This window comes from Mastacembelus armatus, chromosome 3, assembly GCF_900324485.2.
Source record: "Mastacembelus armatus chromosome 3, fMasArm1.2, whole genome shotgun sequence".
Lineage (NCBI taxonomy): Eukaryota > Metazoa > Chordata > Actinopteri > Synbranchiformes > Mastacembelidae > Mastacembelus > Mastacembelus armatus.
Genome location: NC_046635.1, coordinates 23,984,950 through 24,002,034, shown reverse-complemented (window position 1 = coordinate 24,002,034; position 17,085 = coordinate 23,984,950). Strand labels below are relative to the sequence as shown.

The following is a 17,085-nucleotide window of genomic DNA, read 5'->3' as shown; positions in this document are numbered from 1 at the left end:
TTGGTGCATCCCCCAACCCCCCCCCCCCACATCTCTTCTTGGTTCCTGAAATGTTTTGCAAGGGGGGTCCTCAGCAGACAGGCTTCCTCTCATATTCACAGCTTTTAAGGTTTTGTTTCCATGAGCGTCAGATGGGCTCACTGAGGCGTGGCACACTCCTGGTAGCTTATAGCCTCCCTCACTTTAAATTTTTATTGTTAATGCAAAGAAAAACATGACAGACTAAAGTCAGATTTAAAACAAAACAAACACTGAATTTTGTCAGTGGGTATTTGGGACCAACACTTTGTCCTTTATGTTTTAAAATCAGCCTTTTAGTCATCACTTTTGACAAATGACATAAAGTAAAGTGAGTGTAGTAGAGCTCAGTGGCTCAGTGGTGCTACAGCTCATCATTCCTGAACAACTCATTACAATCATATCCCCCTTCTCCTCACCCAGTGTCAGGGAAGGAGCAGCCTGGGGTCAAAGGTCACTTTAAGGAGGCAGTGGAACCTCTTATTCATAGGGGTGAAAGACATGGAGCAGGGAGCCAGAGCAAATCTGGGACTAATGGAAGAAAGCAAGACCTCTTTTTTTTAAAAATAGATAGACGGATAGATAGATAGATAGATAGATAGATAGATTTATGAGGATAGAAAAGATTATTACAGAATTCCAGTTTAATCTCACCCAAGTGGGAGAAAAATGAAAAAAACATAATATGTGAAACTGGACAAACGCATGTCGACCATGTAATGAAATGAGAAAACTGTTTCTGATAATTGCCAAATAGAGCAATCGATCATCTGGAAAAGATAACAGAGGACTTGAGGTTTCCGTGTCCCAGATTTTTCGCTCTTGAACAGGTTTTTCCGCACAGAATGTGAAACTGGTATTTTCGCCCGCAGCTTCCACACAGATGGAGTTTCATTTCACAGTTTTCAGTTCTCCTGAACGGACAGTATCTGACAGCAACTTCACAGCTAAACGTTTATGGACCCGTTTCCCCCCATTAATGGTAATAGGCTGCACTCATTGACTTGATGTGTTTTGGAGAACGGAGGGCTGTGATAGTTTCAGCTATAGAGTTTAAGGTTAGTCCGATTAAAGGCAGTAAGTTAAACAGAAGTTAGCATCTATCAAAACTAGTTCCGTAACAGCGTGTTGTAGAATTTACTTTCTTAACAGTAAAAACACAAAATGAGAAAGAAACAAAGCGGGAAAGACGAAAAGAAGAAGAGATCCGAGTTTACAATAAAACAAAACAGGGCACGTTGAAAACATTAGAAACTGATTCACTGTGCAGGAAAGATCACATGATTTATGGAGATAAAATGAACAGACCCAGTATTTACTGTATTATTTAATCGCCTTGTTCTCCCACCGTTAACCTCACGTTCATTCTTCTAATTATTTTGTTATTATTTAGCCTACTGGACTGTACTTTGACTGTTTTAGTCTTTACTGTCGGAACTGATTTTCACAAAAGAAACATCCATCCATGGGTATTAATCTACACCCACTTATTCCTAACCAGGGCCACAGGGATCTGCTGGAGTCTATCCCAGCTCTCTTTGGGTGGAAGGCAGGGGGTACACCCTGGACAGGTCACCAGTCCATCACAGGACAAAAGAAACATTGAAAAATAAAAATAATCAAATACAAACATGCAGGTAAATACAAAGGACGTTAGGACGTTTGTGGAAGACAGAATGAATCGGAGGTTTATTATTTTACAACACGTTTTCAATGAGATCTTTACAAAAATTAAGGCTCATAATAACAACAAGAGTATTGTCAATATCTTATCTTATCAAATCTAAAAACTATTCGGTAGTTTTTAAAATTTTCCGTATAAAACTATTTCAGCCATAAATCTGAGCTTATCCAGGTGCTGGAATTATCGCTGCTTATTTAGAGTAAAACCACTCGACTTATTAACAGATAATAAGCTCACAACAAGTCATTCAACCCAATTAAAGCAGTGACGTAAAAAAAAAAAAAAAACAGGCGCACCAGAGGAAAAAGACTAAGTTAGGATCTGAATTTTTCAGTGTTTCACTAAAGTTTCTAAATTCTAAGTTTGAAGTTGATAAATTATTTCTATTTCTTCTTCCAAGACTGATGTCAACCTTTTTATCTTTCTAAATCTTCTGAAATCATAAAATATACATATATATATATTTTACACTAAGGCTTCATGATTTGTAAACATTTAAAAAGTGACACACCGGCAATATAATGATGCTGAAATGCGTTTTAGGCGGAATTATGAACCGTCATTATCGGTTTGACTGATAATTATTGGTTTAAAGCCTGATTTCAAAACAGCACAAACCTCAGCAGAGCAGTCACTGCCCAGTAACCAAACAGTATATCATTTATTAACATTACATTTCCATTTTTAGAATAATATTGAATAGCTGATTCACCAGATTAAATAAATACCAATAAAAAGCCATTCAGTTCATTTCCTATGATTTTCTTGCTCACATCTTTATTTGATGTCAGGGAGCAGACCAATACAAACTGATTGCGGTAACTTTATATAATAATTATTTTATATATGTTATATATGTTACATTATTTATTCCTTTTGAAATAACCTATTATTTACTTCTTAGATCTACTTTGGTAAATTCATTTTGGATATTTGTTTTTCACGCAGTTTTAAGGAATTTTCATCTGAAAATTACCTTAAATATTTGTAGTTGCACTATAAATCAGGTTATTGTTATTTTCAAATGGCTGATGTTCAGCACAAACAAAAAACAAATAATGCTTTAATAGGCTGTTACTTGTTTTGATAATTATTTTTTTACCGTCATTTTCCCACCCAAACATCTGTAAACACTCTATTAAAGTTTCCTGGTGCCCTCATCTGAAAGGATGAATATTAATATTTTATAAGAAAAAATCTTCCGTGCGATCTGATTGGTTACACACTCTCACTCCCGAAAGCTGATTGGCTGTGTAATGACGGACCCAGCTTCAGCTCCTCACAAAAAGCAGAGACTGTGCTCGCTTCTTTATGACTTGGAAAAATCTTATAAAAATGACGTAAATACGGAAGCAAATGAAAATCCATTTGAGCTACAGATATGTCTCCTGTTTGTAGAGCTCAGCATGAACTGATTTTCCTCCACAGGAGCAGCCTACATACATCTCTTCGTTTTCTTCTCTGGGACTTGTACGTGTGTGGGAAAATGTTCCATTGTTTTATGCTGGCCCTTTGGCCCAGAACACCCAGGGACCGTCGGGCACCCAACTTCATCCTCCTCAGGGTAAACTGTAGTGACAGAGCACTGAGGGGCCCCTCATTAGCTCTCTGTCCACTAAGAAGCAAAGAAGCTGCTTTAATCCTCCCTGTCTTTCTTAATCTGGCAACACAGACATGATTATAATTCCATTTCCATTCTGCTCTCCTCTCTTTTGCAGTTTAACCATCTTTACAAAGGAAGAAAGAGTGTAATGAGTTAGTAAAAAGCTGGATTAACTTCAGTGAAAATAGACTTTATGGGGAAAACATTATTTAATGCTTTTATTTTGGCAGGGTGTAATTTAAGATTACACCATATATCATTATCTGTGTCTAAACAGGTAGGCTATCTGTTTTGATGGTTGTTTCACTGTTTTCAATAGAGATTAATATTGTTATTTTAATTTGGTCCCATAAATGTCACAACGACAGGCTGTCACACTCCAACACAAAATCCAAAATTAAATGAATATATCTTTAATGTGTGATTTCTAAGGTTTTAAAGAAGTTGCAGTTGAATGACTGCCAGATCAAGCTCAGTGAAGCATAAGTGCTTGAGAAAAGTTAAATGTTTTCCTGCAGGAGGACTTCAAATAAGGCCAATTCAAATAAATACTGACACACATATAAAGTCTGTCAATGGAAAGTAATTAGTTTGATTAAAATGTCTGACTAGTGCCATTATTACTGTTAGAACAAGGCTCCAAAAAAGTTTCAGTCCACAAACTAATGTGCCCACTCACTCACCCATAAGAGCAGCAGCCATAAACAACATGAAGTGAAATGGCAAAATAAACCAAATACACTTTATTTATAAATCTTGAGTTATAATTTAATACGGTACCAATATGTTAACCAATATGCTTTCACAGTACATCAGAGTGGTTGTCAAAAAGAAGTAAACACAAGTACACATACATACACACACACACACACACACACACACGCATGCATACACACATATACACACACACATTCAGTTCAGCAATACCCTGCAGTGGTCTATTCTGCCATTTAGCGGCTCTGGGCTCATAAATGCATGAATTATAATGAAACTAATTTGTAACTTGACCTGGGAAGTCGTGTAGCCTACATTTTATTTATCCTCTTTAAATCTCTCATTGTAGGAGACCTGGAAGCATAAGTGAAATAAAGTGTGTGGTAATGCATCAATCATTAATCCAGTACAGTAATGTCATTACTTTTATCTAGAACAAGTTAGTAGTCAAACGAATACAATTTACTTTAAGTCCAAAAATAGTAGAAAATTCAAATTTGTGGCAAAAATTGAAAACAAATTGAAAACAGATATCATTTCAGATGATACAAAGGAGAAAAGGCTGTTTTTAGAAGGCAAATGTAGAAATGGAACATTGTCTTAAGTGGAAATGATTCACTCAGCCAGGAAATATGAACTAAAAATATTTAAGAAAATATAAACATAAAAAGTAATGAGACTACCAATGGAATGATTAACAAATAATGCATTACTTGACACAACCTAACACTGATCCTAGGACATGTGGTGTCCAAATATTCTTTGCTCTCTTCCTTCAAATTCTTTGTGTGTAGATAAGGAAAATAAAACAAGAAACATAAACTGTAACAGAGCAGTAATCTCATCTTTCAAATAGGTTCAAGTCGAATGGTGTTGGGTTTGACTTGGGTTTCACACACACTTGTGTTAAATCTTTCTGAAATGTTCCTATAATCCAAAGTGCCATGTCTGGAAGGTATGAAACGAAGAATAAAGCAAAAGAAAAAAAAAACAGATTGACACAAGACAATCCCTGCAGTTTTCTCACTAGCTGGGGCAAAACTACATAAAATATTTTTTTTAAAAAAAGAAGAAAAACATAATTTACAAGCACGATAAATATACAGACAGGGTCCAATAAATATTGTTTCTTATCCCAAAAACCATAGATACTGATTGGTCACCACACTGCAAGAAAAAAAGTCCATTACAACCAGTTGCGTCATCTCATGAAATATTTCTATTTTTCTCTTTGAGCAAGTAAAAAAAAAAAAATCTGCCAATTGGGTCAGATCAGTCCATACCACCAAAATGGGAGATTTAGGTCAGGGACCTTTCTAGACACATAGCAATGCAGAATAAGGCAGATCACTCCTCTGATATCAAGAAAATGGTGAAACTAAATACACTTTTTACCCTGTAAATGACTGTAATTATCTCATTCCACTGGCAGTTTTCCCCCTTGTCCGAAGCAACAGAGCTTTTAAGCTGCAGTTGCTGAAATCACTTGACTTGAGGTTCTGGGACCTTTCCTGACCTTAGAAGATCCACTGTAGCTTTCCCCTCTATTGAATAGGCATGTAAGGCCAGTTGAAGCTGCTCCCAGACAGTAGCATGTCTCTTATCAGTGTTTCTATGGGTGTTTTCCCCACCAGACGGACAAAGAAAAGCTGCTCTATGACAGAAGAAGAGACGGTGCGGAGGGAAGGCAAACGGAGCAGCAGCTTCCCAAACCTGTTAGGCTGGTTGGGATACTGGCTCCTCACATACTCCTCTAAAGCACACTGGGATTTCTCCTGCAGACCCTCCACGTGGGCCACGTCCGACAGACCACAAGCATCTATAGACAGAGAAAACGACAACAGTGAGGAGAAGAAGCGGTCAACGCCAGGCATCAAAAAAGGTGCCAACACATTTAGGAACAGTTTTATTTCAGAGGTATTTTACTAATTAGGTTAGCACAAAGGGACTATAACACACAGCAGCATAGGAAAGACAAGGCAAGATCAGTGGGCGGTGTAACATTTGGCTAAAATGTGTGAACTATGATCATCACAAGTCAAAAAGACACTAGAAACAAAAAACTATTGTATGTTCAAAAAACAGTGACGTTTTGCTCATAAGTGTTGTTTTTCACTTGAAACCAGTTCCTACATATCCGAGCAGGTCATTACAGTAATAAGTGGAAGTGCTGATATTATGCGACTGTGCCTGGATTACAATTTTTTTTTTTTTTTGATAAATAGACGATCTGAGCGAGCCTGAGAAAAATAGCGAAGGAACAGTAAAGTTTATAATTACCCCTATTTAGAATATTTAAAGATAAATAAATCAGATAACATGGTCAGGTAATGATGTACTGTTACAGTGGAAAGGTTTCCCTGTCACTTCACTCTAATGCTTTTGCTCTCAGCAAGTTTAAAAATGATGTTACAGTGATGTAACATAGGACATAAGGAAATGATATGTATCACAGAACAGCTCTGCTGTATAAGACCTGTCCATGCTGAATGTGTAGTATATCATCACACTGCAGACCACTCTGTTTGCACTGTAAAGCTGCAGGCCGGATGGCAGCTGAGGTTAAAGAACCGTTACTGTGTCCCAGTTTAAAGACACGTGTTCAGATGTGCTCATGGGGACTTGAACAGACGCACACAGGGAAACGTTTTTCTTTTTTACTCTGCTGCTACTCCTCCTTTTGATCCTCATCACGATCCATCCATCAAACACTGAGACATGATTTCGAAATAACAGCAGTGCCAGTAGTGACAGTCATAATAGTCTTTTGTAAAAGAATTTGTTGTAAATCAATTTTAAAGACCTGAATCTAAAGATCTGGTTCATAGTTTAATAACAATTTAAATATATAACAAAATAAATCGACCTGTTTTTGTTATTCACATGTAACGCGGTGGATTTAGAATCAGAAAAAAGCCCACAATTGTCCTATTTAAATTTTTTGTTCACTTTTTGAAAAGTAAATGCAAAATACAGAGCATGCAAATTACAAGTTAATATTGCTGCTTTCTGAAACTGAAAAAAAAAACTTAGCGGATAAAACATATTTGTTAAAAGTACCTTGAAGATGTATCTTCCATGTGAAGCAACAATTAAATAAATTATTATTATTATGTTTTAAAATGTTAAACACCCAGAATTGTATTGTATTTTTATTTAAAGGCTACATGGTCTGTAAACCAGTCTGTAGGGCTGAGGTCATATAGGTTCACTGTAAAGACTAATAGCAACAGTAAAGGAATAACATTAGTTATATGAACCTTGGACTTTTCAAAAGTAAACAAAGCATAAACTATATTAAATATATTAATTTATTAAATAATTGAAGATCAGATGTTACTTTGCAAATTGTAGGAAAATACATGTTTTATTGTTTTGCATGTATTTTTTAACAGTAAAATTAAATTAAATTAAAAAAAAACTTTAATGCAATGTCCAGAAGATTCATTTATTTAATTTAGGTGGTGGCTTTTCATTTCTTTTTGCATAAATACTATAGCTCACGGGACATTCATATTTTCCTAAGACAAATAAAAAATGTGAGTGTATTTTTAACCTGCGTGTTATTTCCCACTATACTAATGTTTAGGCATCATTATTATCAAAAGACACGGTTTTCTTTGAAAATATATTTAGATGATTGATGCCCGTTTTTATTAAGAAATGTCTGTTAAGTGAAGCTTTTCTTTAAAATCATCCCCTCCATGAAGCAGTCTATAGAGAGCTGTGTTCTCTTTTTAGTTTTATTTTTTGGTTATGATCTACTACGTTGGTTATTTGGGCGGACAATGTTTTTGGCCCTGCCCTACTAAAAACCAGCCATCCAGGCCTTCATGTCCGGATGTGGAGAGGGCGCGTTTATTTACCTGTAGTGAACAGCACGATGGCCTTGATGCAGCTGTACTCCGCCGAATCCACGTGCAGCACCTTGAGCTTCTCCACCTGCTCCTGGAAGACCCGGATGTGGTCCATAAAGGCCACTACCCGGTCAGCGGACATCGGGGAGGCGTGGAGGCCGGCGGCGGCGAGCAGCGGCGCGACGTGGACGGGCATGGAGCACTGGGCGGCGTTCAGGACAAACAGTTCGCTCCAGGTGAGGCGGAGCAGTGCCACCTGGTCCGGTACCTGCAGGTCCGGGAAGAAGGGGATGTTGCGGGCCCACTCCACGGCGCTGAAGAGCATCCGGGCAGCCAGCTCACAGATGTTCTCTATGCCCATGATGTTGTTGCTCTGCAGGCACTGGGAGCCGAACCTGGAGGTCGGGTAGGGCTCGGCCCGCAGCAGGAGAGAGATGTATCCGGAAAGGTAGGAGTGACACTGCAGAGGGTCTCCGTTTGTCAGGGCGAACTGGCCATGGTAGGTCTGGGTCGGAATTCTGCCTCTTTGCACAGCTGCAACGAAAAACAGCAGAAATGTCAAATCCAGCTATGAGGCGATTAAAGCGACACAGATGACATTTAAAAAAAGTTAAATGCAGGGAGTCTCTTGTAAAGCACACGCTCAGTCACACACACACACACACACACACACACAGAGACAGACACACACACTACTATTTTAGCCTTTACAGGTTCAGCAATGGGAGCCTGCACTAGACTGACACGCAAATCAAAGTCACATTCAGGTAGATGCTCTGACAACAAGGCCTCGACATATTTCACAGTGTCTGTGGAAACCTGAGGGTCTTTATTTCAAATCACTACAAAACGTCTTTAACTCATTCTAATTCATTTCTTGTAGCCATGACTCTGGTAGCCGAATAATCCTGTTTCATCTGCGTAATTTTCTGCGTAATTATTGAACGTTTCAATGAAACGCGTCTTATAATAGTGATCGTGGAAATAACTAACAGTAGCGTGAGGCTACGCTGGGCCTGTGCAAGCAGCATGCATAATGAATCTGACCACACACGCTTACACACACGCACGCACAGTTCACGTGCGCACGCATAATCCACCAAACGCGTCACGCACTTGAAGGCCACAATTCAACAGAAAAAGACTTTAGGAAATGAAAGTAAAAGACAGAGAATTTAAACATGTGACATCTTCAGGCTGTTTCAGACACAATAATGGCCGCGTCCTGACGGACACAGCGGACGAATAGCAGGATATAACCTACGAAAGACGCTAGAGACGCTCATCGCTGTAACATCACAGACGGTAGAAAGACTACAGAGGCTGGCACCAAACACAGACAGAATATTCAGATATATACAAATGCGATTAGGCGGAGAAATGATATGTCTCTACAATGAAGAGGATCAAAAAACAGAAATGAGCGTGTCCAGAGAGAAATGACGTAGGCACTGGCTGTGCTATCCAAATGTAGGATAGCGTGCATAATGTTAGCGTGTAGAGGACAGATGTGCTGAAAGAAAATAACGCAGAGGATTATGTGAATTTGAGCAGAGCCCTCGACTGTGTAGTGTTGGATAGTATGATGTGATAATACCGATAGCGACAACAGGAGGGTGCCAGCCCGTACCTTCCCTCCTCATGCCGACTTTGAGGCATTTCTTGAGGCGACAGTACTGGCACTGGTTGCGGTGGTGCTGGTCTACCGGACAGTTCCTGTTTGCCCTGCAGGTGTAGGTCAGGTTCCTCCTGACGCTGCGTTTAAAGAAGCTCTTACAACCTTCACATGTGAACTGTCCGTAATGCTTCCCGCTGGATTTATCCCCGCACACGATGCACTCGATCTGCTGGCTCTGCTGTTTGTCCACAGACGAGGAGGACGAGGAAGAGGAGGTGTTGTTGTTGTTTGTGGTGGCGGTCGTTGTAGTGGTGCTGGACGGATTGGACTGCGGTGCGCCCTGGGGTGCTGCTGCCGACGGGGGGATTTCCAGAGAGGACGCAGTATTCATGTGTCCCGTTAGCTCCCCGGACAAAGACAGCGGTGCAACCTGGGACACCGGGGAGGAGAGGGTCCCCTGAGCGTCCCCGGTGCCCTCGGGGTTTCTCCACGCCACCATAGCCATATCGACAGTCTCCAAAACTTTGCGCGCCCAACTTTCCTCTTTTTACGCAAAAATTCACGCACAAGAACTGTCCTCGTGAATCACTAATACACATTCAGGGAAACTGTGGCATTATTTGGCAGAATTGAATACAACTTACACTTAAAAATATGAATAGAGCTCATGATAAAACGCTAATAAAATTATAACGCGCGACCTCACAAGTAATGAATGGGCAGTCACCCAGAAACAGCGTCGGCGCGGTGGAAATCCAAAAAGAAGGCTTCATTCAGACCGAGAAAATGCACTCCATCCACAGAAGGAAAAATAAATACCGACAACACCGAGCCAAAAATCCACAACGTTATCCCAAGTAACATACAATCTGATCCTTTCTGTCCCGTGTGTCCAGCTTTAAATACCGTGCCAGCAGATCCTTAGTCAGAGACAGAGTCGCCAGACCAGGCTTCCCAGACGCTCCCTGCTCCCCCGATCAGTCAGAAGTTACATTAAAAAGACAACAGAGAGAGAGGAGGAGGAGGAGAGAGAGAGAGAGAAGGGTGATGGATGATGATTTTGACGATGCTTTGCTCCGGGACGGAGGAGGAGGAGGAGGAGGAGGAGGAGGAGGAGCGATGCGTCCGCACGTCACGACCGTGACTCGTTGACGTCTCTCTTCTGGGCGGAGTTAACAACAGGAGGAGGCGGTCCAGCAGCGGCGTGGGGCTTTGATTATTGTTATGGTACTCTACCAAATGTAGTATGAGCTTGTAGCTTCCAAGTGATATTTTCTTGTGTTCTCTATGTGTGTGTGTGTGTGTTGCACCAGATATTAATTCCATAACCCTCTTCTCTGTCGTACTTGCTCTCAATTGTAACGAGATAACACACTTCAGATCACATTTGATTGGACTGACATGCGGCGAACGGACACAAACGCAGCAGAGTTGAACTGCAGTAATTTGATGCCCCCTAGTGTCATTAGTAGAAATTAGAAATAAATGAACTTCTTTTTAATTGAATCATCGTCAACACTTTTTATGCACGGTATTAAGGGCATTTCAGTGTTTATCACACATATATGAACAGTATGTTTCATTAACTCTCATTTTATGGATTTTCCTAGTCCATAAAGCCCAATAATAGTAACACTTGTGTTCAGAATGTGTTTTTTATGCTGTTCCCACAATTTTAGAAACTTTTACATCATATATTGACCCAGTGTGAAGCAAGGGGAAGAATCATTTGCATGTAAAACACCACATTTACAATATGTGTAAAAATACCTGAATTTTTACCTTGTGCTTGCTTTGAAATAAAACTTATTTACAGTTTTATTTAAAAAATGTAGGATATTTTGTTACTGTTACTCATCCCTGTTCATACTACTGTTTAAAATGCCAGCCCTTCTCCAAATTACTGTTAATCAAAGATTCTGGCAATCACCAAAAATACTGAATTCACATGTAAAACATGAATAACCAAAAAATAAATCAATCTTTTTTTTTTTTTTTTGTCATTTGTGTAAAATTCTTTTGAAATCAAATTTTAAGTACTATCAACAATAAGTCTATATATGTAGGTATTTGAAATAAATACTTATACAAAAGGCCAGTACTGCCACATGGGTAATTCAACACTCACGTTATGTTTCTGCAGCAGTGTCGAGTCAAGTAACAAGTCATAGCCGTGTGGAGATGTCTGCCCGGTGATTTCACTGCTGACTCCTGCTTCATGGGTCCTAAAGCCTGAGTGTGCCGTCACATTCATCCAGACTGCCAACATACAGCGACTGCTCACACACAAAGCTTTGCTCTGCCTGTTAACACATGGCTGATGTCCAAGACAAATCAACAGTGGAAGGTCAAAGCTAAAGTGTTTACCACACTAGAGGGGGATGATGCGTACCTCCACAATTTAATTCACCAAACTCTCCCCTCCCCACTCTATATGCTGACAAATCCAGGAGGTTAAATATGCTAATAAAAACTTCTCCTTATTTTCTTGACCTTTCTAGCCCTTTAAGACCTATTACCACTGAGGAACTGAAAGTGAGCTAATTGGAGACTTTGACCAGGAGAAACCTGCTGTGAAAAACCACCAGGGACTGACTGTTTACAGCACAGTGGGAGGAAACGCTGGTTGGCCCCTAAGAGATGTGCAGCATTACTTCAGACTTCAAGGCGTCTCTGTAAGCATATACAGGATCATTGAGTGATATGTACTGGAACAGCACTCACTCTTAGAGATCCTAGTCAGCCAGCTTTCTTTACTGAGTGAGTGCTGGGGCAGCACTCTCATAAAATGTGCTGTGGCCGCAATGCAACGTCTAGAGGCATCAAGTGTTAAAATGAGATGTGCAACCTAAACTCTAATAAGACCAATTTCAAAGATTAAATTGCTTATCCTCTCTTGGGCTCATCAATCTCACGCTTAGCAGTGTGAGACCAACATCATCTCACCTCAGACTGGCAAGATTGGCACCAATTGACACAACTAATTTCACCTCACTCCTAAAGTGCAGAAGCAGCAATCACCAGGTGACATTAGTTACAATGTGTTAATTTTTATGGCATGGTAACCTCGACCACAAAACCTTTTGGCCAATAACTAATGAAACATGAGCCACAGTTAAAAATCAGCAGCATATTAAAAATCACGACTCCAAAAAAAATTCAGTTCCAACAAGATGCTATCTCCTTAATATGCATCTCGTTCCCATGAGTTATCTCGTTCACACATTATTCTATTCTAAGAAAAAACTATCTCTTTAACATGCAATAAGTATCTTATTCCCATGAATTATCTTTTTCCAACACATTAAGCATCTCATCCCCATAAGTTATGTCATTCAGACGCAATATACTGTTCCAAGAAACTATCTCCTTAACATGCAAGTATCTTGTTCCAATGAGTTATTAGCTCATTCCCACACATTGTCTCATTCTACGAGTTAGTATCTCCTTCCTAAACATGAAGTATTTAGCTTCCATGAGTTATTTTCTCATTCTCAAGCAGTGCATATCTTTTTTCCATGCATTAAGAGTGGCTCTATTACATCTAAGTAGCCTGGTGCCAGTGAGGAAACACTTAAATTTGAAGTTGTGTGTTTGTGTTTGTTGTTTCAGTAACCCTGTGCCATCCCTGTGTCTCTTTCTTTCATGTGCTGTAAATAAAATTCACCTGTGGGTGCAAATAAAGTCAATCTGAACCTGAATTTCAAACATGCATATTAACAATGAACCCCTGCAGCCTTCATTAATAAAATTTATTTTCACATGTGCTTTTCCTGCTATGATAAATTAAAATGTTTGTTGTGATAAAGGTCTGTTAAGTAAAGAATTAAATTACTCATATGACAGTCATAGATAGGCTGATTAATGGTTACAATAAAATGTCATTTATACTCAAAATGTAATTTATATTGTTGCCTCACAGCAGATGGTAGACAGCAAACAGAGCTGGGGGAGTTTCTCCTTCTTGTTAACATTGGCTGCCAATGGCACAAATTTGGAATCTTTTAGGCTGTTAAGCAGGGTCAAATCTTGGGCAGAGAGCAACGAGAGCTTGTCACATAGATTAGCGCACCTCGGCCACTCTGTCCCCTGGATCATCTCTCACCTTTCATTAGCCCCAAACCGCCAACCTCTGACTCCTTCCGGGCTACTGTGGCTTTCTTCATGAAAATGAATTTCATGCTTGAGGGGCACATTGGTCTACAGGTCAGTGTACAATGATAACACATTACCAACGGTCTTCCAAGTTGTGAACAGAGAAATGTTGGGATCCTCATCTGGTCTTGCACAAAGTCCTACTTAACCTTTGACCTCACTCGGACTCAAGCTCATTATCTGACACAAGATTAACCCACATATCTGAGGAAATAGAAATGCATGCAAGTTAGCCTCTTTAGAGTAAAATAAGCCCAAATTATATATTTGTAAAAGAGTTTCTGCTGCTTTTTTTTCACTATTGAAGCATCATCAGCCATGCAAATATTTTGCTCACAGTCTTCACATATATTGTACCAGTTGTACATTGTCATTGAGTGTGATGGTGTATGTATAAATGCAGGAAAATATACAGGTTATTTTGTATATTATTGTATTTGTGCATTTTTAAAATACAAATACCATATTGTTTAGACTATAAGTTTCACTTTTTTTACTCTTCTGTCTTGTCCTGTGACATATACACCAAAGCAACATATATATTTATATATAGTTGTTTTTTATAGTTATATAGTTATTTTTTGTGTTAGATGGCACTCCTGGCACTCTTATCTGAAGATAACACTGTACCGCTGAAAAAATAAAAACGCTTATGTTCATATGTTAAACTTTACTCTTGAGAAAGAAAGAAAGAAAAGAAAGAAAGAAAGAGCTATACTGCAGACATCAGTGTGCAGGTAATAAGCAAAGCATCTGAAACAAAGCTTGGAGGGAGTGTCAGCATTCAGATAAATATAATTAGTATAATTAGAAATGTCACTTATTGTCTGGAAAATACAGTACTCTGCTAGAAGTAAAAGTATTTAGCTTCAAAATATACTTACAGTACTCAAGTACACAAATTGCCTATTAATGTATAGTATATTATATGATTGGATTATAATTGGAATGCATTATTGTTCATGACTGTAATGCTTCAGTGGTTAAAGTAGAAGTTAATGTTAACTATCTATATACTTTACATCTGTTTGTGAATTTCCCACTAGGGATCAATGATTTATTGTTTTTTTGTTTATTAGGGTGATTCTGAAAATTAACTGTAGCTAAAGTTATCAAATAAATGTACTGGAGCAAATATTACAATATTTGTCTCTGAAACGTCCTTGAGTCAAAGTATGAACTAGCAGAAAAACTCTAACCTCAAAAGTGAATAAAAGTACTGAGTTACTTTCTACTGCTGTTACTGAGAGACACATAACTTTTTTTTAGCATATCTCATTATTCATTATATTATTTTTAAAATTATAATTTTTAAAATGTGCAGACAATTTTATAGTAGGGATTATATTAGGTATTATCTATATATTTTTTTATCTTGGGAAACATGAACTCACTCAACAGATGGCTGTTTTAGAAAACAGTTACATGAGAGTGTTATCTGCTAATATCATAACATATCCCAGGTTTACTTTAGGTGTAAGGTGGATTGTAGTTGGTCAAACAAGGACAAGTTAACTTCCTTGCCCTTGATCACCTAGGGAGGTGATGCCAAGATGTTGTGATGTACTGGACACTACATTGGTTCAGACATCTGTGTGAAGACCAGGAGAGACACAGATGCTTGGAGGCTTGTGTGAATGACACAGAAATTCCCCCCAAAAAAGTCTTTCTTCAAGGTCAGGTGGCATAAATGACTGTAATTCAGAGAGACTCTCACTGTGGATCTGGCTGCATTTGAGAAACATTTATAGTTTTCCAAGAGGCATGTTGCAGCATCGCAAATAGAAAACTGGAGTCTAGATCTTGCTTTTAATTTGGCTTTTACATGAAGAAATTGTGAATTTTGCAGCCATTTGCTCTGCACCACCCATTTAGTACTGACTTCTACATTATCACAACACAAACACAGAAACAATTACTTTCCCTCACTTTTCCACCAGAAGACCAAATGTCATTCAAAGCAAAGACACTTCTTTTGTCCTTCACAAGCAGCACATTTCCTCAGATTGAACATGCTGTCCAGTATTTTGATTGATCGCACATTTGTATCTATTCATAGAGGCCAGATTCATCATTCCAATTTGTCAAGTTGTTGGAGTGCTGAGTTAATTATGTGGAGGAGAGCCAGAAAAAGAGGACAGGCTCCTATTTAGACTCATCTGAGGTTTCCCTACCTCACCTCGGCTCCAAACGAGCAGCCAGATCTTCACCGGGCTGCAGAAGCTGCTTGGCACCATGGGTAATTAGTGTGATGAATGCTTTAGAGGAACAAACACTGGCTGTCGACTGTCTCGCTCATCGTGTGGCTGTGCTGTCATAGCTCAGGGGCTGCAGGCTCATCAGGGTAATGGATGATTCTGCAACAGGACTATTCCCCAACCAACAGTGCCACTACTGAGCAGGAAACACTGAGTTTTACAGGTTTTGATGACATCTGTGCTGGTTATGGATGTCAAGTGCATGTTTGGAAGGTTAGTCACAACCAAAAAGAGTTTAGACTCAAAAGATATTATCAAGAAACTTATTATCAGGAACCTTTAGATTGTTAGAGGCAATGCAGAGTGGCAACGCATTGATATACAAATATTTTTGTGATATATGGATATGCAAACATCTTCATACTAATCCTCTGTGGGATTCTTTTCCATGTCTTAGGTGTAGAGCTGTTGCTTTTGAAATGATGGATCACATTATTAGATTATAGGAGAGCAAGGACAGCCAGCTACTGGATTTGCAATTCACAACCCCTTTTCTATATGGACCTTTTCTGCATGAAAGGAATAATTGGGCCGTTGTCACTGAATCAGATTGTTTTTTTAACAATGTGGGGAATTTTGCAATTTATCAGGTCAGCTGTCATAGCCATGTCACCACACAAGGCATTAGTCAAATATGCAGAATGATCTCTTTGCATGCAACATAAAGAGGAATACATCATCATTTGTTCACTGTGTGGCAAGTCCAGATGTCATAATTGTCCCAACAAATGAAGGGCATATGGTGATTTGTTTCCTGGATGGACTGGAGGGCAGAGGCAGCCATGAAGCTCTGGCTGTTTGTGCTGTCATTTCAGTACCAGCTAATGGCCTGTTTTTACTCTGTGCCTTGACTTTTCAACCCAGTATGACAGTGAATAATATGCTGCACATAAGGCTGATTTCTCAGCCATGTCAACCATGTAGCAGAAGCTGAATAGGTTGACTGCTGCAGACAGGTAATCCATAGCTATATCAGGAAATTTTTTTAGCAGCCAGACCCACAGCTAACAGAGCGTGAGAGACGTTTGAGGTCGTGTAAAGGTTACATCTGGGTTCAGGAGGTGAGACTTTGGGGATAGGGACACGTCAGTCCAGCAGAGTCCTCAGGTCAATGTGAAGACAAGTGGAAGACACATTTCTCTGTCAGCACGCAGAGAGCCCGCACGAGTTCAGACTTT

General features: G+C 39.2%; 1 protein-coding gene across 3 annotated transcripts; it reads right to left on the bottom strand.

The window, feature by feature from the left end:
• Positions 1-5,551: 5,551 nt before the first annotated feature.
• LOC113122838 (COUP transcription factor 2-like) lies at positions 5,552-9,999 on the bottom strand. 3 transcript variants are annotated; one of them, XM_026294456.2, is made up of 3 exons: positions 9,474-9,999; positions 7,886-8,410; positions 5,552-5,838 (listed from the first exon to the last, which is right to left on the bottom strand). In XM_026294456.2, exons 1-3 carry the CDS (start codon positions 9,997-9,999, stop codon positions 5,564-5,566), a joined length of 1,326 nt encoding a protein of 441 aa, XP_026150241.1. In that variant the 3' UTR covers positions 5,552-5,563. The 3 variants fall into 3 exon arrangements, with proteins under 3 accessions (XP_026150241.1, XP_026150243.1, XP_026150242.1); XM_026294458.2 differs by having other exon boundaries at positions 7,886-8,428; positions 9,507-9,999; XM_026294457.2 differs by having other exon boundaries at positions 9,507-9,999.
• Between the last annotated feature and the right edge of the window lie 7,086 nt (positions 10,000-17,085).